Source organism: Lagenorhynchus albirostris, chromosome 2 (assembly GCF_949774975.1).
Source record: "Lagenorhynchus albirostris chromosome 2, mLagAlb1.1, whole genome shotgun sequence".
In the NCBI taxonomy this organism is placed as follows: domain Eukaryota; kingdom Metazoa; phylum Chordata; class Mammalia; order Artiodactyla; family Delphinidae; genus Lagenorhynchus; species Lagenorhynchus albirostris.
In genome coordinates this window covers 21277285-21304490 of record NC_083096.1, presented here as the reverse complement: position 1 = coordinate 21304490, position 27206 = coordinate 21277285, and the positions used below count along the sequence as shown (strand labels likewise).

At 42.5% G+C, this 27206-nt stretch overlaps 1 protein-coding gene across 4 annotated transcripts in view; it reads left to right on the top strand.

The window, feature by feature from the left end:
* The window catches only part of TP53BP2 (tumor protein p53 binding protein 2), a 66664-nt gene extending 41280 nt beyond the window's left edge, over positions 1–25384 (top strand). For all 4 annotated transcript variants that reach the window (XM_060127458.1, XM_060127476.1, XM_060127486.1 and 1 more), the window contains 14 exons: positions 1788–1889; positions 3836–4010; positions 4786–4967; positions 5326–5490; positions 5873–6101; positions 7494–7607; positions 7921–8069; positions 8835–9300; positions 10638–11413; positions 14497–14634; positions 15333–15466; positions 18509–18675; positions 21767–21966; positions 24578–25384. In XM_060127458.1, the coding sequence (XP_059983441.1) occupies positions 1788–1889; positions 3836–4010; positions 4786–4967; positions 5326–5490; positions 5873–6101; positions 7494–7607; positions 7921–8069; positions 8835–9300; positions 10638–11413; positions 14497–14634; positions 15333–15466; positions 18509–18675; positions 21767–21966; positions 24578–24619 (3039 nt within the window). In that variant the 3' untranslated portion in view covers positions 24620–25384. The remainder of the gene's footprint in view (positions 1–1787; positions 1890–3835; positions 4011–4785; positions 4968–5325; positions 5491–5872; positions 6102–7493; positions 7608–7920; positions 8070–8834; positions 9301–10637; positions 11414–14496; positions 14635–15332; positions 15467–18508; positions 18676–21766; positions 21967–24577) is intronic.
* The last annotated feature ends 1822 nt before the right edge of the window (positions 25385–27206 follow it).

Sequence of the window (27206 nt, the reverse complement as noted above, 5' to 3'; positions counted from 1 at the left end):
GTGTGTTCTTCGCTCAGACAGGACGAGGTTAAGGGAGCTGCTGATTCCGGGGCTCCGGCTCACTCAGTCCAAGGGGAGGGAGGGGCACGGAGTGCGGGGCGAGCCTGCGGCGGCAGAGGCCGGTGGGTCGTTGCACCAGCCTGAGGCACGCCGTTCGTTCTCCCGGGAAAGTTGTCCCTGGTTCCCGGGACCCTGGCAGTGGTGGGCTGCACAGGCTCCCCGGACCGTGCTGTGGATCCACACCTCGGATCCACCGAGGTGTGGATAGTCACCTGTGCTCGCACACAGGCCTCTTGGTGGCGGCAGCAGCAGCCTTAGCGGCTCATGCCCGTCTCTGGGGTGCGCACTGTTAGCCGCGGCTCATGCCCGTCTCTGGGGTGCGCACTGTTAGCCGCGGCTCGTGCCCGTCTCAGGTGCTCCTTTAAGTAGCGCTCTTAATCCCCTCTTCTCGAGCACCAGGAAACAAAGAGGGAAGAAAAAGTCTCTTGCCTCTTCGGCAGGTCCAGACTCCCTCCCAGCTAGCCGTGGTGCACTAACCCCTTCAGGCCCGAAGCCTGAGCCTCAGCTCCCAGCCCCGCCCGCTTCGGCGGGTGAGCAGACAAGCCTCTCGGGCTGGTGAGTGCCGGTCGGCCCTGATCCTCTGTGCGGGAATCTCCCCGCTTTGCCCTCCGCACCCCTGTTGCTGTGCTCTCCTCCGCGGCTCCAAAGCTTCCCCCTCCGCCACCCGCAGTCTCCGCCCGCGAAGGGGCTTCTAGTGTGTGGAAACCTTTCCTCCTTCACAGCTCCCTCCCACTGGTGCAGGTCCCATCCCTATCCTTTTGTCTCTGTTTATTATATTTTCTTTTGCCCTACCCAGGTACGTGGGGACTTTCTTGCCTTTGGGGAGGTCTGAGGTCTTCTGTCAGCGTTCAGTAGGTGTTCTGTAGGAGCTGTTCCACGTGTAGATGTATTTCTGATGTATCTGATGCTGTTGGTATCTTGTAATGAATCACATAGACGCAATTCTCCTTTCAGGTAAAGCTGCAGAAAAATGACTGAATAATGGCTGTTCCTTCATTATCTCCTTTTTCTACTTTTCTTCTTTTTCTGCTAGTGTTGGAGGGTCTCCTGCAGAGTCTGAGGGCGGCTGTGGCTCACCACAGGGACAAGGACACTGGCAACAAAAGTTCGGGGGAGTACTCCTTGGCGTGAGCCCTCCCACAGTCCGCCATTAGCCCCATCCAAGAAACGTTTTCGTTTTCAATCTGGAAACAGTTTATTTCTACTTTTTTGTTCTGTGGCACTGGTTAAACCTCTTAGGACCATGTCCAATGGATGTTTAGAGAGTGGACATCTTGCCTTGTCCCTGATGACCCAATGTATCTTGAATTTTTAAAATTCTAGTGTCATAGTTTTAAAGGGTGCTTTGATGACTGTATTCTAGGTTTGCTGCCAGTGTCCCAGTATCATGTTTAATATGGTCAAACACTGCCTTCCTAATTTAAACTAACTATAGAACGAGGTAATTCCAAGTTGTTCCATCTGTGTTACTGACTATTGAAACTAGTTAATTTAAATTTACAGCTTAGAAGAGTGTTGGTCTGTATGTTAGTATGTTTTATATGTTAATAAGTCAATGTGGGGTATTAATATAAAAGTTAATGGTTTCTTTAATATTATGGAAGAAAAATGGCTAAATAATTTTGTCATGATTGGTTCAGGTGATGCTTATAATGGGCCTTTGAGTGAGGAGTCTCTGTGATCATTTTGTACTAAGTTGGATTGTTTGCATTTTTTTTTTTTGGTAGGTTAATAGTCCTAGGATGGACCTGACACTTGCTGAACTTCAGGAAATGGCATCTCGCCAGCAGCAACAGATTGAGGCCCAGCAACAAATGCTGGCCACTAAGGTAATACCTTGTTTTCAAAGACCTAACGGGCCACTCCTGTTCATGTGTGTGTAAAGCCGTTTACATTCCATCCTCACTAGTAAACCAGTTACCTCCTAGATACGTGTTGATACCATCAACCCGAAAGGTACCTGCTTTCTTCTCTTCACTGCAGCATTTTGTAGAAACCTTAAATCACCCAGTTGTTCCTGATCTTCCCGACCACCATTCTGATCAGAGTTAACCACGCTATGTTGAGTATCAGTAAAACAGGAACAGCAGAAAGAACCTTTCAGCTTTGCTTGTAGGCACAGCTCTGGGCTAACCTCCTCCTGAATCATTACTGCAGCAAGAGGCGCTTGCTGCTCACGCAAACCTGTCCCCAGCTGCTGCTTGGCACTGGTAACAGGCTGCCTGCCTTTATCTGGGGACATTCTTCACCCACCACCTAATTCACATCCTGTCCTTGGACAAAGAAAACATGGGAAGCCTCTCCACTGCTATCTAAACCAGTCTCCCTGCTGCTGCTTCTGCCAGCCATGGGCTTCTAGTCTGAGCCAGATGTTGTCGGACTTTGTCTGTAAAGGGCTGAGATATTTTAGGCTTTGCAAGCTGTGCTGTCTCAGCTCCGCAGTTGTAGCAGGAAAGCAGCCATAGACGAACGGGTATGGCAGTGTGCCGAGAAGACTTTACTCACAACACGGATAGCAAGCTGGATTTCGCCTGCAGGTCTGCCTGCCCCTGGTCTAAATACCCAGTCTCTGCCGCCGACCAGTCTTTGAGGGACTGTAAGTTCACTTGGGGTGAACAACTTGAGGGTTTGAGTAGCAAGGTCCCCAGCAGGGCTTTGAAGTGATGGCCAGGGATTCTTTAAGGTGGTTCTCAACATGCACGATGGCCTTCCCTGGAATACTTCCTAGGGTTCCGATGCATCCTTTCTACTTCTGATGCCAGACACCAGCTTTTTCAAAATCATGTGTATCATTGCTTCTCAAACTTTAATACGAATACAGATCACCTAGGGATCTTGTTAAAAATTCATATTTTGATTCAGTAGGTGTGGGTTGGAGTCTGACATTTTGCATTTCTAACAAGGTCCCATGTGATGCTGACGCAGCATTCCTTGAGTTGCAAGGACATGAATTCAAAGAAAAAGGTTGATTGTTAACAGAATAACTCTCTACCCTCAGGGTCTTATTTTGAAACTATTTCTGTGTTATTTGTATGTTTTAGCCATATTAATCTGTGAAGTTTACCCTTGATTATAAATTGTGTGGCTGTATTACTCAGTTAAAAATTTTAATATAATAGAAATAAAATTGTAAGTTGCATTATTGCAGTTTTCTGAAGGCACTAAGTAGTTCTTTAGCTCTTTTCTAAGTGTATTGAGTGTGTACTAACTATGTACAATACTGTTGACAGAGATTTACATTTCACACTGCATTTAATCCTCACTGTAGCCCTAGGAGGACTAGTGATCATCTCATTTTATAGGTGAAGAGACAGACTTGTGGATTTGGTGAAATTACGTAATTTGCCCAAAGTCTCATAGCTAATAAATGGCAGAGCTTGGGTTTGAATCCAAATTGGACTTCGAAGTGTATCATTTAATAGCTTTCTTTTACTGCCTCCCCCTCTACATGAGCTCCTTCTTAAAATTATAGCCGCAGCTCATGAAAACTAGTTCAAGGATCACTGCTTGCTTGCTGCACAAGGACCACTTGGATAAAAATACTGGTTCCTGGATCTTACCCCCTAAGAGGTGGATTCTAGGCTTGGGCCCGGGAGAGTCTGTTTTTCACAAACTCCCCAGGTGGTTCTCATAGCAGTGTGTAGGACAGATGGTGAGACCAGAGCAACGCCACCAGTGTACCTCAGCCTGGGCACCTCAGGGTGTGGTTAGATTAATTGTGGGTTAGTGGTCTACTGTTTAAAATGACATGTCTGATGATGGCTTATATCTTCAGGAGCAGCGCTTAAAGTTTTTGAAACAGCAAGATCAGCGTCAGCAGCAACAAGCTGCTGAACAGGAAAAGCTTAAGAGGCTCAAAGAAATAGCTGAGAATCAGGAAGCTAAGCTGAAAAAAGTGAGAGCACTTAAAGGCCACGTGGAACAGAAGAGGCTAAGCAACGGGAAACTTGGTGAGTTGCTCCCATTTGGTTTACCTCAGTGCTAAATGCTACAGTGTTAAACTGTTTGGGTGTAAGGAAACGCATTGGTATAAGAAAACACGTTGGTGTAGGAAGTTTATGTGAATTTGCAGTAAGTAAGAAGAATAAGATGAGACTCTGTATGTAGATCAACTTCAAAGGATTTTTTTGGAAAAGTATAATTCACTGCAGTTTTGATGCTGCTGCTTCCCCCTGAATTGAATTCAGCTGTTGAATGTTTTAGACAAGGTTTCCAGGTTCCCTTTGGAAAATGTAGTAGTAGTAGTAGTAGTTTCCACCCGCCCCATTTAGTTATTTATTTATTTGGTTGCACCAGGTCTTAGTTGCAGCAGGCGGGCTCCTTAGTTGCGACTCCAGGGCTCCTTAGTTGTGGTATGTGAACTCTTAGTTGCGGCATGCATGTGGGATCTAGTTCCCTGACCAAGGATGGAGCCCAGGCCCCCTGCATTGAAGTCCTCTTTCTTCTCTCTAATTTTTGACTGAAAATTTGATGAAGGTAAGGATTTTTATGCATATAATGGCTCCATCTATTACAATACCATTTTAATTAAAATTTTAGTGATTTGATTTAGAGATGTCTGTTTGATTTAGAGGCGCTTATAAAGGAATAGGTTGATTCTAGGACATTCCTGAAAATTTTCTCTACTTTTTATGAGAAAGTTTATGGTACATCCTGGTTGCCCGGAAAGCAGTCCATTCTCATTTTTCTTTTCAACTACTGTTGCTTTTCTTGTTCTTACTTTAGTGGAGGAAATTGAACAGATGAATAGTTTGTTCCAGCAAAAGCAGAGGGAGCTCGTTCTGGCTGTGTCAAAAGTAGAGGAACTTACAAGACAGCTAGAGATGCTCAAGAACGGCAGGATTGATGGTCACCATGACAACCAGTCCGCGGTGGCTGAGCTTGATCGGTTGTACAAGGAGCTGCAGGTAAACTGTGGCCGCCCGTGACATTCAGTGGCACATCCTCTCTAGGACGACAGCATTGTCCACATAAGCGGCAGGAAGTCCTGGATTTCGGCCTCTTTTCCTTAAAGCGGGGAGGGGGAGGAAGACCTAAACCCCGCAGAATCCAGAATAAACTTTATAGTACCTCAGACAGGAAATCTGAGGTGTTCCTTATGACCACAGCTGGTGGTCCAACACTTAATTTTAAACCGTGAGATGAGAAGTATTGGGGGGACCTTACATTTTTAGAAATTGTATGATAGCGAACCATGTGATTATCTGTTTGAGAAATTTTTCTTCCTACTCCTTGGCTACCTTTTATTCCCTTAATTTTGTTCAGTTAAGAAACAAACTGAACCAGGAGCAGAATGCCAAGCTGCAACAACAGAGGGAGTGCTTGAATAAGCGCAATTCAGAAGTGGCGGTCATGGACAAGCGTGTTAATGAGCTCAGGGACCGGCTGTGGAAGAAGAAGGCGGCCCTGCAGCAGAAGGAGAACCTTCCAGTAAGTGTGCTGTTGGCAGGGGGCGGGAGGAGGGGACGATGACCATCCCAGTGAGGTCAGTACTTGCAGCAGCATCTTCAGAATCGTTGCTCGGTGCGTCCTCCGGAAAGGGACGGGACCTGTGACTTCTTGAAAGAGAATCCACCGTTCTTATACTTTTAATATGATCACCTACATAGCTCTGCTCTTTTTTCTAATTCTTGTGATAAAGTGTGGGTGAGAGTTCACCATGGGGTGTTTTTGTTTGGGGATCTCTCTTGTAGATTTGATGACTAGATCCTGAAAGTGCCGATTTTTAACAAAATTATGAACACGTCACGGGCTTTTCTGAGTCAGATCCAGCCTGACTTGCAATACTAAAGGCTCTGTGCTTTCTCCTAAGGTTTCGTCTGATGGACACCTGCCCCAGCCGGGGGCGTCGGGGCCGAGTCGAGTGGCTGCAGTCGGTCCCTATATCCAGTCGTCAACTATGCCCCGGATTGCCTCGAGGCCTGAGCTTCTGGTGAAGCCAGCCCTGCCCGACGGGCCTGGGGCCATGCAGGCTTCCGAGGGGTCCATGAAAGTCCAGACACTGCCCAACATGAGATCTGGGGCCGCTTCACAAGTGAAAGGTAAAACCAGGCATTTCCAAGTCCTTCCAGGGCTGAGTTGCTCCTGTGCTCACTATGATTTTCCCCCAAATTTGAGTTATTTATTTATTTGTTTGTTTGTTTTTGTATACCTTTCTTTTATTTGTGCTTCACAGCAAGTCTTTTTTTTTTTTTAATTTAGATTTTTTTTTTTCCCTCCAGGTTTGAGTTTAAAAAGATGTCTTCCTATCCCTTGTTCATGTGGCAATTCTAAAAATCTCCTTGTGTTCTTTGGGGTTAAGAAATGATAATTTTCTTAACCCTAAGTACTATAGGGTTCTGTTCAGGAAATGAAATAAAACATCAGGTTTTTAAAAACCTGGAAATTGTTTTGAATTCCTTCTCATCAATAAGGAAGTTTTGATCTGATGTTAATAACTTGAGAACTTTCCTTGTGGTATAAAAACTCCAGATATGTTAGTGGTGGTGTCTCCACAGAATGCGAGACAGTAGGTCCATTCTGTTGATGATTGGTGTTTGCTATTCGTATATGTTTCTGTGTGAGAATTTGCCTGATGATAATTTTTAGAATAAAGGTAAACATATTGGGAGATAAAAGTGAAAGTAACAGAGGCTCGTTGTGTTAGTGGTCTTTACATTCTGTGTGTAGTCCTCAGATACTTGGCTGGGGGCGGGGGGCAGGTGCAAGCCAGACTTTTATAATAGGAGGAAAAAATGAAGGGAGAGTTGTAGGAAAAGCAGGGCAAAACGCATCCTTTAATGAGCTTATTAAACTCACCCCTGGAGAAAAAAAAATAGAATCATCTCTTTTCCGTAACCACTATCATGTGTAAATAATAGCTAACTTTAAAATTATTTATTATTTTGGATTAATTGCCACTGTGAAGCAGTAGTGCTGCATAGTCTGGGTTTTATTGTAGAGTTAGTTTTGTTCTTTTAAGGAAAAATAAAAGCTATGGCTTTGAAACTTAAATACCAGTGTAGAAAAAACCTGAATACTCTGATTTACCCAAGACTGTGGTCAGAGTCATGGGCTGAAAGTCCGTGCTTTTGCTTTTGTTGTGCGTGCATCACTTGTGGTGGTTATGTAAGACACACCAGCGAGCCCTTGGTCTGCTAGATTGGAAGTCGTTTTCTGGGTGGGATGGTGACGTTTTCTTACCTGGTGAGGAGTAATGCGTCCTTGCTGCTTCAAACGGACTTTCTGTTGATGGTGATTAATTTATTTGAGTCAGCAGGAGCCCTCTTAAATTACAAGTATAAAATCTGATGTTTTCTAAGTAAGTTTACTGGGGTTTTTGTGAGTCTGAGATTTAAACCCATTTTTAGAGATTTAACGTCTTAGCAGCAAAGTGAACCATTAAACATCTCCTTAGAATGCCAGGTTATTGCAGTTGCTTTTCTGTGTTCTAGGCTCTAAAATCCATCTGCTTGGCCCTGATTGGACTCCTCCGAATGCAGATCTCTTCTCGAGCCAACAAGCCTCTGCTTCTGTGTCCAAAAGCTCTGGAAATGCTCCAGACCAAGGTGAGGTTTACTTTGCTGTTCCTGAATATTCTGTTTTGGGCATCTAAAGGTTCTGTGTATCCTTTTTTAGATAGCTTATTTTCTAGTGTGTTAAGACCAGGGACTGTGTTTATTTCCAGAACAGCTTCATTTAGCCAGGGAATTAAGGTACTAGCATTGTAGTGTTGGGTTATCCTTTAATCAACTTAATTTAAGAATAGAAGAGCATTTAGTGGGTATACGTTTGAGGAGAGAGAAACATGTATGAATAAGAAATTTTATTACGAGCAGTTTGGTTATCAGCGTGATTCTTTTTTTTCCCTGTCTTCTTCAGCTGATGATGGGGAGGTTCCGCTGAGGGAGAAGGAGAAGAAAGTGCGTCCCTTTTCAATGTTTGACACCGTGGACCAGTCTGCTGCCCCACCCGCCTTTGGTACCCTCAGGAAGAACCAGAGCAGTGAAGATATCTTGCGGGATGCTCAGGTACTTGAGAGTATCCCAGTTTTAAGATTTAATGGTAATTCTATATACATTTTTTTTTTTTAGAAGAGAGAAAGTATTATGTAAGGGAGAGAAAAAAAATCTATCTGGAAGATTAGAAAATACAACAGCATTCTGTTATTTTAAATTCTGTTGCTTGAGTATATTTGTCGTCTCACATCGTACTGGCGCATGACTAACATGCTTGCTTCTGGGTCATATTTTGTATGATTCTCTAAAAAAAATACTAGTGCATTGAAGAACATTGTATTTGTGCTGCTCAGTTACCTTGTTTCTTCAAAATTTGGAGCTTAGGTTATGTCAAGCAATCTGATGATGAATCTTCCGTAACTGTTAGGATCCCACCCTTTGATAAGCAGTCTATGGCTGCATGCTTCAAGTTAGGAGTTTTTTTTAAACCACGTGGCCCAGATTGCGTGACGTTCCGATGAACGAGAATGGTTTTCAGTTATTGGTGTCACCCGTGAATATGAAAAATGGCAGTTAAAAGTTTTCAAGTGGCCACTTACAGTTGCCCAAATAGGAAGGGGCAATGCGGAGGAAATCGTACGGGGCAGGATCTGTATTGCATTACTGAAGTGCCTTTTACGTGTGATTTAGTTCAGAGATTTAAGAGTTTTTAATGATTTTTAAATGCAGAGCTAGTCTTTTCAGTCTGTACTTAGCATTTGTGAAGCTTAGGGTGTCTGGAACATCCTGTACACCCAGTTACACAGTATTTTAATCGGCTGTCGTGTGTGTTCACAGGCTGCAAATAAGAATGTAGCTAAGGTACCACCTCCTGTTCCATCAAAACCAAAACAGATTAATTTGCCTTATTTTGGACAAACTAATCAGTCGCCCTCAGACGTTAAGCCAGATGGAAACCCTCAGCAGTTGTCAGCGGCTGTCGCATCCATGGGAAACAAACCCAAACCAGCAGGGCAGCAGCAGAGGGTCCTGCTGGCTGTCAGCATGCCTTCAGTTGGCCAAGCGGACCAGACCCTTCCTCCAGGTTCTAAGCAAGAAAGTCCCCCTGCTGCTGCCGTCCGGCCCTTCACGCCTCAGCCTTCCAAGGACACCCTCCTTCCGCCCTTCAGGAAACCCCAGACCGTGGCTGCCAGCTCCATATACTCCATGTACACCCAGCACCAGGCTCCCGGCAAAAACTTCCAGCAGGCCGTGCAGAGCGCGTTGACCAAGTCCCATTCCCGAGGGCCCCACTTTCCGAGCGGTAAGATTCTTGGTCTCATCTTCACCTGCGTGGATGTGTTTCCATCCTACACCAGAGCTGCCGTCGATCAGTAAACAGCACAGTGACGTGTACCTCTTTTGACTGATGCTTTTGTCCTAAGAGATTTGTTTCATTATGGCTTCTGTTCTTCATGGGCAGTTTAAAAGAGTTTGTGCTAAATGTCAGCTACTGTAGTAGCTGAAGATGGTAGGTGAATAAAATGAAATAAATATGAAAATTGATGCATAAAACCTATAGCGATGACATAGCCTTCTGTGTTGAATTTCCTGTGTGCGTTTGTTTCCCGCTCACGGACGAGCTCCTCGGTGAGCGGGGGAAAAGTGCCTGCAGGGGATCGCTGCGCAGAGGGATGTGTCTTCACTCTAGGTCTGACCAGGTGTTCTTGGTGCCTAGAGGTTTAGACAACTGCCTCTGTATATGTATTTTTTTTTTTTAATGTTCTCTACTATATTTTAAGTTGTTCTAATGAGGACACAGTTACTAGTTAAATATAAAACACAAAAAGATTACTTTGTGTTCAACATACATAATTTGGTAACTTGTTGGGTTCTTTCTAAGAGTCATTAGTTTATGGGACCGGAATAAAATTCACTGTGTTTTAATGGAATGAAAATGGCTTTCTAGTTATGAAATAAGCACGTAATTGTGGCCCAGAATGTCATGAAAGTAATTACACAGCAGAGAATTAGTATATATGCTACATCTTACTCTTTTTCATGAGTCTGGTGAAAACTGCTAATATAATAATTTGGGAATTAGATAATGATGATGTAATCAGAATGTTTAAGGAGAATAGTTTTGGTAAATAGAAGTGGTTATTAATAATTTTGTAAGCCAAATGATTTGTCACATTGATTTCCTTTTGAAAATTGTGAAAGATGGGATAGTGCATGTTTAGTTTTAATCTGGACACGTGAAAGGATCACCAGTTTTCACTGATTCTAAATTCTTTTCACATTTTGACATTTTATTTATTTTAATTTTAATTTTATTTTTTTTACATTTTGACATTTTAAATTTGGATACTATGGTCTGTGATTTCTTACAATTATAATTGACAACATTTTCTTTCACATTGGTACATAAAATAGTGGTACCTCTTTACAATCAATGAGGGTTTTGATTCTGTAATAAGTTTATTATGCAACGATGGAAACCTTGCTTTGTCATTTGTTATTTTTAAAAATTAGTTGTATTGAAGGGTATTATGTAATAACTGAAATTACAAGAGGCTTTAATTATTGTTAGCTATGTCTGTTATTTGCTAGTTTTGTTAATTAATACTAATCAGGGCTTTTTTTTCCATTTCCAATTAGTTTATGGCAAGCCTGTGATTGCTACTGCCCAGAACCCACAGCAGCTCCCAGAGAACATTTATTCCAATACCCAGGGCAAACCTGGCAGCCCGGAACCTGAAACAGAGCCCATTTCTTCAGTTCAGGAGACCCATGAAAACGAAAGAATTCCTAGGCCACTGAGCCCAACCAAATTACTGCCTTTCTTATCGAATCCTTACCGAAACCAGAGCGACGCTGACCTAGAAGCCTTGCGAAAGAAACTGTCGAACGCACCACGGCCACTAAAGAAACGCAGCTCTATTACAGAGCCAGAGGGTCCTAATGGGCCGAACATTCAGAAACTTCTGTATCAGAGGACCACCATCGCCGCCATGGAGACCATCTCCGTCCCGGCACACGCATCCAAGTCCACTTCCGGGACTGCCAGCCCGGAGAGCCCGCTGGAGACCCAGAGTCCATATTTGCACGTGGAGCCAGAGAAGGAGGCGCTCCCCCTGGCCCCTGAGCCGGTATCCCCGGGGGAAGCAGGGAGCGCCAGTACAGAGAGCAGTGACCTGCCCGCTCCTTCTCCGGGCCTCGAGTATGAGCCTGAAGGAGTCCCAGACAGCAGTCCAAGTTTCCAGAACAACGTGGAAGAGCCAAACCCAGAGGCTCCCCCTCTGCTTGAAGTGTACCTCGAAGAGTACCCCCCCTACCCACCCCCGCCATACCCGTCTGGGGAGCCAGAAGGCCCAGGAGAAGACCCTGTGAGCCTGCGTCCGCCTGAGATCACTGGGCAGGTTTCTCTGCCTCCTGTAAGTACTGTGGTGTCTTGTGGTCACTGCAGAAACCTTTTGTCTTGTCACAGCTTTCTAGGTGGCTAGTCGTCACTACTCAGTGAAACACCAGTGAGTACTTACAGCCGGCCATTCACCAAAGATGGTCTGTGTTTAAACTGCCTGTTGTAGCCAATGTGTTCTACAGCTTGCCCTTCATTTTACAGTTCCCTTGGCACAGAGTGGATCTTATAAATGTTATCAAAACGCAATATGTTCAGCATCACAAACATTTTAATTTTGGGGGAAGAGCCCCTTTCTTTATGAAGGAAACAAAGTTTTGCTCTCATACCTATAAACACCATGTTTGCTGTTTCTTCTCTAGCTGGTGTCACATATTATGGAAGGCAACACTGGGAATGAAAAGGCCTGGATTTGGAACTTTCGATCACTAGTTTAGCTCTGTGAAATCGGGCAGATGGTTTAACTTCTCTCATTGGTGATACCACTCTTTCAGACTTTTCTTTTTCTAGCAGTGAAATTTATTTTCAATGTCATATTTAGGTGGAACCTCAAACTTTCAATGCTGATAAAATTGGAAGGGTTCGAGATGAAATGGGGGCTGGGGGAGGTAACTGAGCAGAGAGTGGGGTGGACCCTCTTCAGCCTCTTCCTCTCCTTCAGCCTGGTTTGAAGTCTCTGGGTATCATGGCGATCCCTCAGGTTTCCTTGTGCTCTGACATTGTTATTCTGATTCAGTACTTGTAATTGGTCTGTTCATATTTTCTATTTCTTCCTGGTTCAGTCTTGGAAGATTGTACCTTTCTAAGAATTGGTCCATTTCTTCTAGTGTGGACAGTCATTTTATTGACATGTAGTCGCCTGTAGTAGTCTCTTATTGGTCCTTTGTATATCTGCGGTGTCGGTTGTAACTTCTCCTTTTTCATTTCTAATTTTGTTGATTTGGGCCCTCTCCCTTTTTTTCTTGACGAGTCTGGCTAAAGGTGTATCAATTTTGTTTATCTTTTCAAAGAGCCAGCTTTTAGTTTCATTGATCTTTTCTGTTGATTTCTTCGTCTCTAGTTCATTTATTTCTGCTCTGATCTTTATGATTTCTTTTCTTCTGCTAACTTTGGGTTTTGTTTGTTTTTCCTTCTCTAGTTGCTTTAGATATAAGGTTAGGTGGAGGTTTTTCTTGTTTCCTGAGGTAAGTTTGTATCACTGTAAACTTTTCTCTTAGAACTGCTTTTGCCGCATCCCATAGGTTTTGGATGACGCTAAGTTATTCTAAAGCTTTGTATGTTTTGACTTGGGCGTGTCTTCTGCACTCCTTCCAAATGTTAAGCTTTTCTTTGGAAGTTTATTTTGTCACTTTGAAATAGGTGAGAGAAGATCAGAATCCCAAAATGTCTTCAAAGTTGTTTTCTTCAGAGTTTAGTTTGAAGTCATTTTGTTTCAGTAGGATGCCAAGCTATGAATTTTTAAAACCTGGGCAGAAGCACCATAGCATATTGTAAGGGTTTTTTTTTTAAGTGCTTTATATGTTTGATCCCTTATTACATCTTTTAGATGTGGTAAAAGTCAAAGATAATGATTATCCAAAGTTGCCTCAACTACTAGTTTATAGTCGACATTTGTTTAAAACTTCTATATGGTAGGGCTTCCCTGGTGGCGCAGTGGTTGATAGTCCGCCTGCCGATGCAGGGGACACGGGTTCGTGCCCCAGTCCGGGAAGATCCCACATGCCGTGGAGTGGCTGGGCCCGTGAGCCATGGCCGCTGAGCCTGCGCGTCGGGAGCCTGTGCTCCGCAGCGGGAGAGACCACAGCAGTGAGAGGCCCGCGTACCACCAAAAAAAAAAAAAAAAAAAAATTCTATATGGTAAACATTGAATTCTAGTGAAAAAAGTTTTAAAATAGAGGTTAACACTTTTTTAACAGTTCTGTGCTGCTCCATCCTGAGGCGTGATTCTCTTTGAGTTAAACATGCGAGATTCTGTTATTCTCTTCCTGGGAAGGTGATCTATAAACTTTTCCCTTCTTGGTTCAAGTGAAATAGAAGCCACTGTCTCGTGCTGTTGTTTGAAAGTGGGTATGATTGTACTGTTTGTGAGTTGTATTATCTCAGCCATGTAATATTTACTCTTGTTTTCTTATTTTCAAGAGACAGAAACATTTTAGCCATTGTACATTTATGAAATATATTCATTGCTACTTAACGTTTTTCAAAACTCAGTAGTTTTCCACACCTGAAATAAAATAAAGAGAAGTATGTACAGCATATCATACCCTAGGAAATGTTTCCACTCTGTTGGCTGTGTTTAAGAAACCTGTCTTATAGGATGTTAGATCTAGTTTTAACATTTGCCTTAGTTTTTTAAGCCTGACGTATTAAAATGTAGAAAAGATGGTTAATTTACCCATGTGTCTTGGAGTACAGTTAAATTTTTAAATATAAAATAGTGATAGCATTTTAAGACTTGTAGGATTCCTCCCTGGTATGTCTAAGACAGACTAATAATCTTTATTTTTTACTTTCATAATATGCTCCACTCCCCTTCCCCCAGGAGGCATTATGTTGGATATGGTTAAAAGGAGGGGCTTTGAAGAAGCCAGATTCCTTGGATTTGAATTCCAGCTCTGATGTTTACTGGCTGTGTGCCTCAACTTCCTTATCTGTAAAATGGGATAATAGGGTTTTCAAGAGGAATAAATGAATAATCATTCAATAAATGTCAGCTCTCGCAATTCTCAGTTTGTGCTCTTGCCCAGTTTATTAATGTGGGGTTAGCGCTACTGTATTAGGTAATTAAAGACCAATCTTGGCTAATTTTGATCCTTGACAGAGAACCAGCCTGCTTCCTACTGCAGATTATACTCTTAGCGCATGTTACCCAAATGTAGTTTTCACTAGGCTTTAAAGAATTAGGTTCTTCCCACTTAGTTACGTGGGTTTATTCATTAAGCGCTAAAAAAAATATATTTTTATATATATATATATATATGTGTGTATTTTCAAAGCTCCTTTTACTATCTCAGCTGAGATATTATTCCTCCCTTCTTGTTGTTTTTTGGTCTCTTGCTTAGACCGGGATCCTTAACCTTCCGTGCATTTCTTTTGCAGGGCAAAAGGACAAACTTGCGTAAAACTGGTTCAGACCGGATTGCTCATGGGATGAGGGTGAAATTCAACCCCCTTGCTTTACTTCTCGATTCCTCTTTGGAGGGAGAATTTGACCTTGTACAGAGAATTATATATGAGGTACGATTGAATTAGTACGTTTCTTATATACCGCCTTGTATTTTGTTTTAAAGCTCTAATCAGAAGGCTACTGTAGGGAAACTGTACTTTTGCATTGTTTTCTCATTTGGGAGGTGGGGTTGTTGAGAGGAACTCTTGAGCATGCTCCCAAACCAGCTTCTCTGTTTTAAAGGTGTGGCTGTAACACTTCCAATAAATAGTGCGGAAGTTCAGTTATTCACTGGGGGTACTTTCCTTAGGGACATCATGACTCTCCTTTAAAAGTTGCTCAAGTATGGATTTGTACCCTGCAGTGTTAAATTACAGATGTGGTCCCTACTTTTCAGAAACCTACTATTTAAAATATTTTTAGTTGACCTTTCTTCCCTTCCATGGCAAACGTGACTTCTCCGTAGATGCTTATCTGTGGTGGGAAGTTGGAGGATAAATAAGCAAAAGTGACTATAAGGATATATAGTTTCTGGGACTTCTTCAGCTTTTAAAACCCTTTTTATAGGGAGTGCCTACTTAATGTCGTATTTCTAGAACTGTACTTGGTATAGTTTTCTTGGCTTCTGAAGGTTTTAATTATGTTTAAAAAAAAAAAAAACTACAAGAGTCTCTTTCAATTCTCTTGATCCTAGAGCCAGTTAATAGTTGACAGTTAAGGTGACAAAAAATTTGAGTGATGATCACCCTTGTTCTTATTGATGTTACAGGTTGATGACCCAAGCCTACCTAATGATGAAGGTATCACAGCTCTTCACAACGCCGTGTGTGCAGGACACACAGAAATTGTTAAATTCCTGGTACAGTTTGGTGTAAATGTCAATGCTGCTGACAGTGATGGATGGTAAGGTTTTCTTTTAAACTCCACTCAGACTTCAATTGTATCTGCTGCGTAGGCAGCGGAGGAGCAGTGTTGTAGATGCTGTTAGAAGGGAAGAAGTATGTCAGTGCGTGTCCTCAATGCTGCTTGTAATCTAGAAGGAGAGACGTGGGAGACATTTTTAAGGAATTAATATGTCTTCATGTAATAGTCATCTCACTCCCGTTCTGGAAGCAGACGGAGTTCTGTTTTTTTATATAAAAAAATTTTTTTTAGCCACACTGCATGGCTTATGGGATCATAGTTCCCCGACCAGAGATTGAACTCAGGCCCTTGGCAGTGAGAGTTTAGAGTCCTAACCACTGGACCGCCAGGGAATTTCCCAGATGGAGTTTCAGAAGTTTAGTAGTTAAATAATAAAAATAAGAAATGTCCCAAAGTGGTACACAGTTCATTGGCATGCTTCAGTGAATATGAGAAATGCTGATTTAAGCAGGGTCCCCCCACCTCCCTGAAACTACTGTGTGTCTAAGAGGGGATTATAATTTGTAAACTTCTCCCAGTAATTTTGACCGTGGAATCCATTTTTCATGGAGCATCTTGTGGAACTGGTGTGTGGCTAAAACCTAGGAGATATTATTGTAAATGACGAATATTATTATTCCTAGGATGATGATTTAATGATTATGATTATTAATTAAATTATGATTTAATGATTAATAATGATTCCTAGGAAAGATTTACTTCTTTCTATATAAAAAAGAATTAAGTTATAATCACACTATATTTATGCAAGTATTTAAATTTTATAGCCTGTATTTCTCTCAATATGGAAATAATTGTAATATCAAATTTACATGTATACACATATAAGTTGCAGACACCCATATGCATAGGTTTGAAAAAGCCTCATCTCTTACCACATGGCTGTGACTCATTCATTGTGGCTGTCTCCTTCTTGCTAGACGTTTAGATTGCTTTCCAATTCTTTGTTTGTTATAAATAATTCTTGGAGAAGCATTTTTGGTTGCACTTTAAAAAAATTGTATTTATAAAAGTAATGTGAGCCCATTGTGGAAAACGTACAAAATAGAGAAATAAGAGGAAAACAAGCCATTTGCATCCTACAATCTAGAAGTAAACACCATCAATATTTTAATATGTTTCCTTCAAGCTCATTTATGTATGTGTATATATGTATAATTTTTATTTATTTATTTATTTTTTGTGGTATGCGGGCCTCTCACTGTTATGGCCTCTCCCGTTGCGGAGCACAGGCTCTGGACGCGCAGGCTCAGCAGCCATGGCTCACGGGCCCAGCCGCTCCGTGGCATGTGGGATCTTCCCGGACCGGGGCACGAACCCGTGTCCCCCGCATCGGCAGGCAGACTCTCAACCACTGTGCCACCAGGGAAGCCCTATATGTATAATTTTTTATGCCTATATATTTTTTTTAGTTTAGCTCTCAATAGGTTTTTTTTTTTTAAGTTGAGGTGTAGGTGAGTTACAATATTATACTAGTTTCGGGTGTATAACACAGGGTCAAAATTTTTATAGGTTATACTCCATTTAAAGTTATTAAAATATCGGCTACATTCCCTGTGCTGTACAAAATATCCTTGTAGCTTATTTATTTTATACATAATAGTTTGTACCTCTTAGTCCCCGTCTTGATCTCTTCCTCGCTTGGCTTTCCCCACTGGTAACCTCTGATTTGTTCTCTGCACCTGTGAGTCTGCATGTTTTGTTCTCTTCATTCATTTGTTTTATTTTTCAGATTCTACATATAAGTGATAACAAACAGTATTTGCCTTTTTTATGCCTACTTTTTAGTTTACCTTCACAACATAAGCAGAACAAACTCTTAATGTGTCACAATGTCTTTGTTTCCTAATATTGGGAGTTTAGATTATAATTTTTTACTATTAAAAAAATTAAAAAGCCATGCAGTTAAAAAGTCTGTAGTAATATTCACCAAATTATTAGTGATAGTGTTTTGGGATATGGGGGGGTGGGAAATAAATTTCTTTTGTGAAAGACCCAAGTGGAATAACATGAAAAGGGGAGGGAAGAAAAGGGTAAAGAAATCTCATGTACTTCAGGGCTTGATTAACATCCTCCAGCCCATCTTCTGAGTTTGGGCAGTGGTCCCGGCTCTTCCACCTTTACCATGAATCTGGAGTCATTTATAATACATTATGAAACATTTGAGATGGTGGAGAAGATTCTTTGTCATGGTATTCCTAAGTTCCTGCTAACCGGTTGCTAATATAGATTGAAATGTGTATTTTCCAGTCATTTTTCTGGTCTGAATTGAATTGGCAATTTTTTTTCCAATTAAAATTGAATTAGGATTAAAAAAATGTTGGGTAAAGGTAGTTCTTTATGTGCAGCTTAATTCCTTCAAAATTGGTGGTGATAAAGGGACAGTTACAGGCACGTGTTTTTTTTTTTTGTTTTTTTTTTTTTGCGGTACGTGGGCTTCTCACTGCCGTGGCCCCCCGCACCGCGGAGCACAGGCTCCGGACTCGCAGGCCCAGAGGCCATGGCCCACGGGCCCAGCCGCTCCGCTGCATGTGGGATCCTCCCGGACCGGGGCACGAACCCGCGTCCCCTGCATCGGCAGGCGGAGTCCCAGCCACTGCACCACCAGGGAAGCCCAGGCACGTGTTTTGAGGGGAGGCCTATTATTTAAAGACGTTAGGTCCTCCATCCTGGCGGAAATAATCAGGCTGGATGCTCCAGAACGTGGAACTAAATATATTCTATCCTGCTTTAGATCAGTATACGAATTGCATGTCCTTTCACTCCTGTCCTTGATCCCTCTCACCCGCGGTGCTGCCCTGGCCCCAGTGCCGTCCCGACATTTTTCTTTGTGGCTGGAATTCTCGGATGGGCTCCAGCATCTATGTTTAACTCATTTTTAAAAATCTGTGAGAGCGGTTTTCAGGAGAAAGGGCCTGGTGGGTGACAGGCTGGAGAGCTCTCCCTGCGGATGCCGTGTTGCGGCAGGTGTCGTCCCGTGTAGGAAGGCACCCCCAGTCCTTGCTGTGCCCTTGTCCGCAGGACCCCGCTGCATTGCGCTGCGTCCTGTAACAGCGTCCAGGTGTGTAAGTTTTTGGTGGAGTCCGGAGCCGCTGTGTTTGCCATGACCTACAGCGACATGCAGACGGCTGCGGATAAATGTGAGGAAACGGAGGAAGGCTACACCCAGTGCTCGCAGTTTCTTTACGGTACGGAACAATTCGATTTACGTGCACTGATTACTGCATTCATTTATCCTTTATCTCTAGGGGATCGTTCCAAAGGGTTTTTATTATTTGGGAATGCATTTTGTGTTGTACATAGTCCTGGGCGTTGAAGATAGGGCAGCCTCGATCACAAACATGAATGCAGCTTTTGTGTGTGCCTAGAAGCGGCTGTTATCAGGGACATCTTCAAAGACAAAAGACAGTGATGCAGCCTTGGACCTAGCAGGGTTAATAGCTTTTGACCATCGAAAGATCCTCTAGTAAGACTTCAGTACTTAGCGAGTGATGCTGTATCTGTGCAAATAAGTAAACAGAACCCCCCCGCAAGATGATCAAGAGAAATGCAGGGTTGGAATGAGAATCCACAGATCCAAGTTTTCCTGCTAAATCAAACTTGTCGCAGAGGAAAAGAAAGGCAACACCATATTTTAGAACTGATTTTTTTGACTCTTTTGTTCCCTTGTTTTTGAGTTTATGATTCTGATGCATCCCATCAGCTCTGTCCCTAGAGAAAAAAGGACTTGAAGTTTTAGATGGATATATGTTGATTGGCACAGTTATTTACAAGGAAAATTGTTTTTATTTACAAGTCTTAGAAGTTGAGGTTAATGTTTCTTTTTAGTCTGGCTTGAGAGAAGTGGAGAAGGGGAAAAGACAGAGACAAATGAGGAGGTACGTCCCAGGACCCCAGACCACTCAAGCATCAGGCATGGAAAGATGCCTGAGGTGAAACGTCTTCTCTGTTTGACTGTTTTCCGAGTCTCACTAGGCCTGTTTTCAGGCTCTCGGAGAGAAGGGAGAGGGGTCAGAGGGAGAACCACAGACTGCAGGTTCTCTTCTTCATCTCTCAGCTCTTAGTTTTTATCGTTGATATTTATGATCACTCTCTGTTTATGTTCTCAACTTTACATCAAAGAATAATTTTGACCTATGGATACATTTTGAAATCAGTATGTTATATTAATATGTATTTTGTTACATTAAACGTATTGGCGATCGAGCTATATGTAAGTATGGGATATGATTTTTTAAAAAACATTTAGGGACATTTGATCAGATTTTTTAAATTTATGAAATATATCGTGGATACCAAGAGCATTTCTGACATAGATGTGCAGTTTAAGTAATGATGATCCTACATTAACACAGTGAAACATCCAGGTATCCAGCTTGGGAAACAGAACATGAGCTCTGTCTGCCGTCAGCAGGGGCCCTGCCCTGTTGTAGCTCTTCTCACATCTGTGGTGACTGCCCCCTTGAATTTATAAAAATAGGTATATCACCTCTGTATGAATCCTACAACTGATATTGTTTAGTTCTGCCCGTTTTTGGCCTTCATATTAAATAAACCATACTGGTGATTCTGTGGCTTGCTTTTTTCATTCCCCATAGTTTTTGAGATGCATCTGTGTTGTTGCATGTAGCTGTTGTTTCTTTTCACTGTGCTACTGTTCCATTTGGGGACTCTACTACAATTTATCTTTCCATTCTACTTTTGGCAGATGTTGAGTTATTTCCTTTATTTATTTATCCATTCATGCATTCAATTATAAACATGGCTTCGGCCACCATTTTTGTCCTCATCTTCTGGTGTCTCTCTAGAAGTAGAATAGCCAGGTCGCAGGAATATACGTCAAGCAGAGAGTACCTTTTGCTCTGTGTTCTCTTTGACCTTTGGTGGATTTGGAAGCCTGTCTCACTGTGCCTTTAGTTTGCATTTCCCAAACTGCCACTGAGATGGAGCATGTTTTTAGGACCCTCAGAAACGTTTGAAAATTGTTGACTCATAACTCTTAGTTTGGTAAATAGCAAAGTAATGAGAAATTGTCTTCCATGCCTAATGGTTTCCTGGAAATGAGACTCAAGTTGTTATGTTGAGTGCACCATTCTGATCCCAACCAGATGACGAGTCTGGCGTGCTTTAAAACTTGGTGGAGTTACAGTTCTATCAAGTATAACTTGAAAGTTGGAAATTTACTTGTCCCCATGAGTAGAAACCTGACCATTTAGATAGGTAGAGCCTTCTTTTGGAAAAGAACGATTTAATTTCTTGTTTTGCCCAGAGTGAGAGGTAGTGTGTGCTATGTCATATTAATTGACACAGGAAAAATAAGTTCATAATAATTTAGGTTCGCATAAGTTGAGAAACCCAGCTGTTCACAGGCAAGCAGGTATTTTCCTGGCTTTTCTAAAAAGGTGACAATGATAATGACCTCTGACTTGCCCAGGACGTTGTTGTCTAATTCTTCCTCCCCTTTCCCCATGTTGCCTGTCCGTTGATGATTGTGACCGCTAATTAGCATCACCTTATAGGATAGGAAGGTATAAATGGAGAAAGGTACAACCTAAGGTCGTAGTTCATTTGCAAATCTGTTATTAACTCTGGTAAGAAGTGGACATTTGGGGATTTTTTTTCCTTCCCCAGTTTGTGGATTTCAGTATCTTTTAGAATTCTGATTCTCATCATCTTAGAGTTGACTATATGTGGACTTTTATATCCTGCCTAATATACCTGGCCATATTTCTATATTGTAACATTTTATAATTTTTTTTCTTTTATCTTTCCACATTTGGAAATTGATAGAGACCACTTTAATAGGCACAACACTCTGGTCATTTTTCTCTGCTTTAAGTTTTAGGTAAAGAACAAAAATGATTCCAGAGTTCCTTGGTCATTACACTTAGTGAATAGGCTAAAATTGGACAGATGTTTCATTAACTTTTTTAATATCCTAGACTGGAACAGTTCTTTTTTTATTCCTGGGTTTGTAATCGTTTTGTATTCTGAGTAAGAGAAGTTTTGAGAGCTGCTTATAAGGTGTTGGTTAGTTTTTAGAGCTGGTTTAGAGATGATAGCATATGTTAACTTGTCTTTTATATGTTCCCTCTACACGGCTGGCCTTCGTCTGCTCCCCCTGGCCCCGGGAAGTTTATTTATTGAAAGTTTAATGTAGTAGTTCTACCATTCCAGCAGGTCCCCATTTCTTCTCATTTGGTTTTATAGAGTGACAGGTTCTGAGCGTGGTATCCTCTGAGTTACATATATTCTGTTCTGTATCTTACATGATTTCAGGAGTTCAGGAGAAGATGGGCATAATGAATAAAGGGGTCATTTATGCCCTTTGGGACTATGAACCTCAGAATGACGACGAGCTACCCATGAAAGAAGGAGACTGCATGACAATCATCCGCAGGGAAGACGAAGATGAGATTGAATGGTGGTGGGCCCGCCTGAATGACAAGGAGGGATACGTTCCACGCAATTTGCTGGGAGTAAGTGAAGGATATTTTTTTTTAAACAATTTTTATTTCTTTAATGTTGTATCTATTTTATGTTATTTATTTGTTTATTTTTGGCTGCATTGGATCTTCGTTGCTATGCGCGGGCTTTTCTCTAGTTGGGGCGAGCTGGAGCTACTTTTTGTTGCGGTACATGGGCTTCTCATTGCAGTGCCTTCTCTTGTTGTGGAGCACGGGCTCTAGGTGCATGAACTTCAGTAGTTGTGGCGCGTGGGCTCAGTAGCTGTGGCTTGCGGGCTCTAGAGCGCAGGCTCAGTAGTTGTGGCGCATGGGCCTAGTTGCTCTGCGGCATGTGGGATCTTCCCGGACCAGGGCTCGAACCAGGGCCCTGCATTGGCAGGCGGATTCTTAACCACTGCGTCACCAGGGAAGTCCCTGGATTTGTTTAAGTCAGGATTTCCGAATCTGCTAGGGAACTTGAACAGTGCACCAGAGACAAGATTCTTTGTTCTTTCTCTACCTTTGGATTTTAAGTTTCATAAAAACCAAGAAAATAATCGAATCATATCAGCACATGTAATCCAATAACATGTCTGTATTAGTCTGAAGGGACTGCTGTCAGTGGGCAGACATTCTTGGTGGGGGGAGTATTTTCAGGGAAAGGCTAGTATAGTTGGACAGAGTCTAATATACAAAAAATGGGAGATATTTTCACTGTATTTTCATCAGCTGTCAGACAGACATGGTCTGTGTCCGCAGAGAGCTTCTGTCCCACTTGAGGCCCTGAACCAGGGCTCTGTCTGGAATCATCCCACTGTCCGGACATTACTCTCTGTGGAGCTCGTTAAAATGACCCCGGTGTTGGGACCTGGAGCTTGGATTCTGGCCTGTATCTCCTCCTCCTGACTCTTCTCCTTTGTGGTTTGATGTGCAGTGTAAATGACATCATATATCCTGACTGCTGTCTTCCTGGTAGCAAAATTTACTATTAGATAAGCATTTGGGGTTTGGACAATATTCATTCGTGTGATCATACTATAAACGATAAAGAGTAGTGAAACTGAAAAAAACAATTAAGCCATGGAGCCTGTTAAAAAAAATCTTTCCAATTACGACGAAAGCAGAAACGTAAAGGTAGTTCTCTTTTGAGCCCTCCTGTTTGCTTCTACAAAGTCTTTAGCGCCAGAGAAGCATAATCTCTTGCGTGCAGCCTCTTTCCTTCTTTAATGAACACCGAGAGCAAACAGGCACGCACTTCTGCTTTTTGTAGTTTCTTATCTGGGAAAAGCTCTACCTCTTAGAAGTAGTTGCTTATTTGAGTCTTAACTTTAATTTTCTGACAAAGAGGTCCAGTGGTGAATGAAACATGGGGAGAATGATTTGTTCCCAAGTGTGGAAGCAGCTGGTCAGAGACCAAGCTCTGCCTCCTGGGTGGCTTTCAGAGGTGCTGTAATCAGCGGACTGGATTGCAGATTTTCATTTTAATCGGACATTTAAATATTCTCGGTTCTTTGGAGATCTTTCCTGGGTAGAAGTGGCCTCTACACAACTTCTTTGGGTTCCTTTTGAGGTTTTTTTTTAAAAAAGGAAATTGCATAAATGTTTTAGTCAGAGGCTCACATACAAGTGTAGAAAATTATATTGGCTAAAATATCTTTCCTCACAGAGAAAAACAACCCTTGATACAACATTGATCCCTCAGTTAACTTTGCAGTTTGGGCTGGAAGTCTGGCTTGACTTTGTTTCAGTAAACCCTTTTTTCCCTTTGTCTAGGGGAGGGGGAGGAGGGTTTTGTTCTGTTTGCCAGTTGAATGACTAGTTTGAGTTGCTCTTGGCTTCCTGAACACCCTCCTTGCCAGCTCTTGTTATGGAAAACACAAAACCACCAAATCCTAAAACAAAAAACTCCACTTATCCTTCCTCAAATCTGTAGACTTTTAGTCTGTGGCATTTGGTTCCTGACAGCCTCAAGTCTGTGTGACGTCCATTGTGAAATAAAGTTAAAATAGAGACTTTTTAACCTCTTATCTTTTCCCGTGGAATGGAAGCTCCCAGCATTGGAGCTTATAGCGTATTGCAAATCACCTCTAGTCCTTTGTGGTCCTTGTTGGACTTGATTTACGGTTCAGTAGGCTGTGTAGATGGAGTTAATGCTCAGAGCATCTTGGATTTTTTTTTTTTTTTTTTTTGCGGTACGCGGGCCTCTCACTGTTGTGGCCTCTCCCGTTGCGGAGCACAGGCTCCGGACGCGCAGGCTCAGCGGCCACGGCTCACGGGCCCGGCCACTCCGCGGCATATGGGATCTTCCCGGACCGGGGCACGAACCCGTGTCCCCTGCATCGGCAGGCGGACTGTCAACCACTGCGCCGCCAGGGAAGCCCGCATCCTGGATTTTATATCACTGCACCATGGCGTTGTCCCTGTTGAGGGAACCCCTGTGACCTTTGAATGTCCTTTGTACAAGAGTTGGTAAATATGAATCTTTGGGCAGCTCTGGGTGTTTCACATGGCAGGGAGTTCTTTCTTTGGTTTAATTTCTTTCCTGTGACATCAGCACCCGTCCCTACCCCCCATATTTCTTGAAAATGTGTTATACTCCCACGTCTGTGCAGTATGTAAATATTTTTAAAATTCTTTATTACAGCTATACCCAAGAATTAAACCAAGACAAAGGAGCTTGGCTTGAAACTTTGCACACTTTTAGTTAATGAAGAATTAATCTGTTACCAATAAGAAGAAATAATATGATTGTTTGTGGCAGAAATTTTGTAAGACTTATTTTAATGACAAACTAACTTGAAAGCAATGAAGATCAGGCTCTGGAAGCAAATGAAGGCTTGGAGCAGAGCCACTGTTGGTGGAGGATACTCAGCACGACAGAATGAACGGAGCTTGGCAGGAAGCTGACCACTCTGCGCTGGATACAGGTACTCCGTGTCACACTCCAAAAGATACACGGTGACCGTCCTGTTCTCTGCAAGAAACGGGACCACTTATTGGGCTCCTGGGAGATCAACTTCGGGGCCTGCTTAAATGGGCGTTTTTCATTGCCTGCCCCTGTCCCTGCCCTCCCACCGGAAGGAGCAGTGCCATCATGATGCCATCTCAGATTGTCCCCCAGCACCAGCAGGCCCGTGGGGGACTCACATGGAGGCTCGAAGGTGCCGCACACTTGCGTGTCGTCTGTGAAGAACTGTTTGTTGGTTGTCAGTGAGCAATAACTTTATGGTATGAGTTCTTGTAGCGTCATGTATTCAAAATATTGAAACCACACTACACTACAGGTAATTAGATTTAGACTTTTGTTTTTAGGCTGAAGTTTGAATCTATATTTATTGTCTTTTGTATCTCGGAAATTAGAGACTTGCTATATAGACTTACCCGTGATATTTGTCAAGATCATAGCTGACTTTAAAAACAATTGTAATAAAGTTAAACTTTTTGACTCTAAGCTTTTTACCGGCTTTAGTTTTTTATGTCACGTTAACAGCCTTGTTTAACGTTCCTAAGCCATTGGAATATCGTACCCTGCTGAAAAATAATAAGAATTTTTTTTTTTACCAGCCATGTGATTAAACGTAAGTATTTCTTTGCTCAGTTTTGCAATTTGTGAGTTTCGTGGCGGTCTTTGTTATAGAATTAAGATGCTTTTTAAAGATCCTAGAGGCCATGGTGCTAGAAACTTGTACCTTTACCTAGAGCTTCTGATAGGCTGTTTCAGTGTCCTCATTTTATTTCAGATTCTTCATAGAGTTATATACATTTACGGGATGAAAACTTAGGTGGACACAGTCTGCACGTCGTTTTATTAATAGGTTACCAAGTTTGTGAATTTTGGGGGAACTCCTTTTGCTTAGTGAAACTGTTTCATTTAATAGAAGATACAGGTGAGAAAAACCAGTGGCCACTTTTCCTTTTACATTTTTATGAGTAGCTAACTTCTAGCAAAAAAGGAAGATAGATGAATGACAGAACATATGATGCCTTTCAGAGTCATGCAGAAGTAGTGACAACATGGATGAAACATCAGAAGACCTGTGTGGTAGACAGAATTCTAAAGCTGCCCCTCCAGCCCCTCATATTCCTGTCCTGTGGTGCTATGGACTGACTGTCTGTGTCCCCCTAAAATTCATGTTGAAGCCCTAACCCCCAGTGTGATAGTATTTGGAGGTGGGGCCCTTGGGAGGTGATTAGGTTTAGGTGAGGTCCTGAGGGTGGGGCTGCATGATGAGGTTAGTGTTCTCATAAGAGGAGGAGTCTGGTGCACTGTGTGAGGACACCCCAGGAAGGCTGCCACTCTCACCAGACACTGAACCTGCTAGCACCTTGATCCTGGACTTCCCAGCTTCCAGAATCACGAGAATGTTATTTAAGCCACACAGCCTGTGGTATTTTGTTACAGCAGCTTGAGCAGACTGAGACACCTGGTTATTTAATCAAGCACCAATCCAGGTACTGCCGTGAAGGATTTTTCAGATTTAAATTAAATTTACTAATCAACGGACCCTGACCATAGGGGGATTATCCTGGGCCCATCCCAGGTGGGCCCAACTTGAGCCCTTCAAAGCAGGAGAGATGAGGCCGAAGGGGAGGTCAGCGAGATTTGAAGTGAAGGGATTCGACCTGCCATTGCTGGCTTTGAAGGTGAAGGGGTCATGAGCCAGGGAATGTGGAAACTGAGGAAACCCCTGGCTGACAGCCAGCAAGGAAACGGGGACCGCGGGTTTACAACGACATGGACCTGAATTCTGCCAACCTGAGTGGGCCTGGAAACAGATCCTCCTCCAGTCTCCAGCAAGAATGTGTCACCCAATAAGAGAGGTGTTGGACTTTAACCTACAGAACTGGGAGATGGTGGGTGTTTTTCAAGCCACCAAGTTTGGGCAAACATGTTACAGCAGCACAGGAGCCAAAAAAACAATGGATTCTCATCCTGGGCTGGTGCACTTACTCATCCATCCTGTGACCTTGCCCGGGACACTCAGCCTTGTGTGTATAATCTGAGATGGGGTCGAGGGAAACCATACTAAGTACTATACGTGAAGGTACCTGGAAACCCGCAACAAATTGCGCCAATGTATGAAAAGGGAAGATGGGAAAATTTGGGAAAACGTGATCATCTCACTTTTATTTCCTTAGTCCGAAACTTAGAGCATCATTTGTTTTTATTCTCCCTTTGGGGGTATTTTTACTTGCTTGTTTTATTATCAGAATATCCGTATATTAAAGCTCCCTATAGGGGATTCCCTGGCAGTCCAGTGATTAAGACTCCA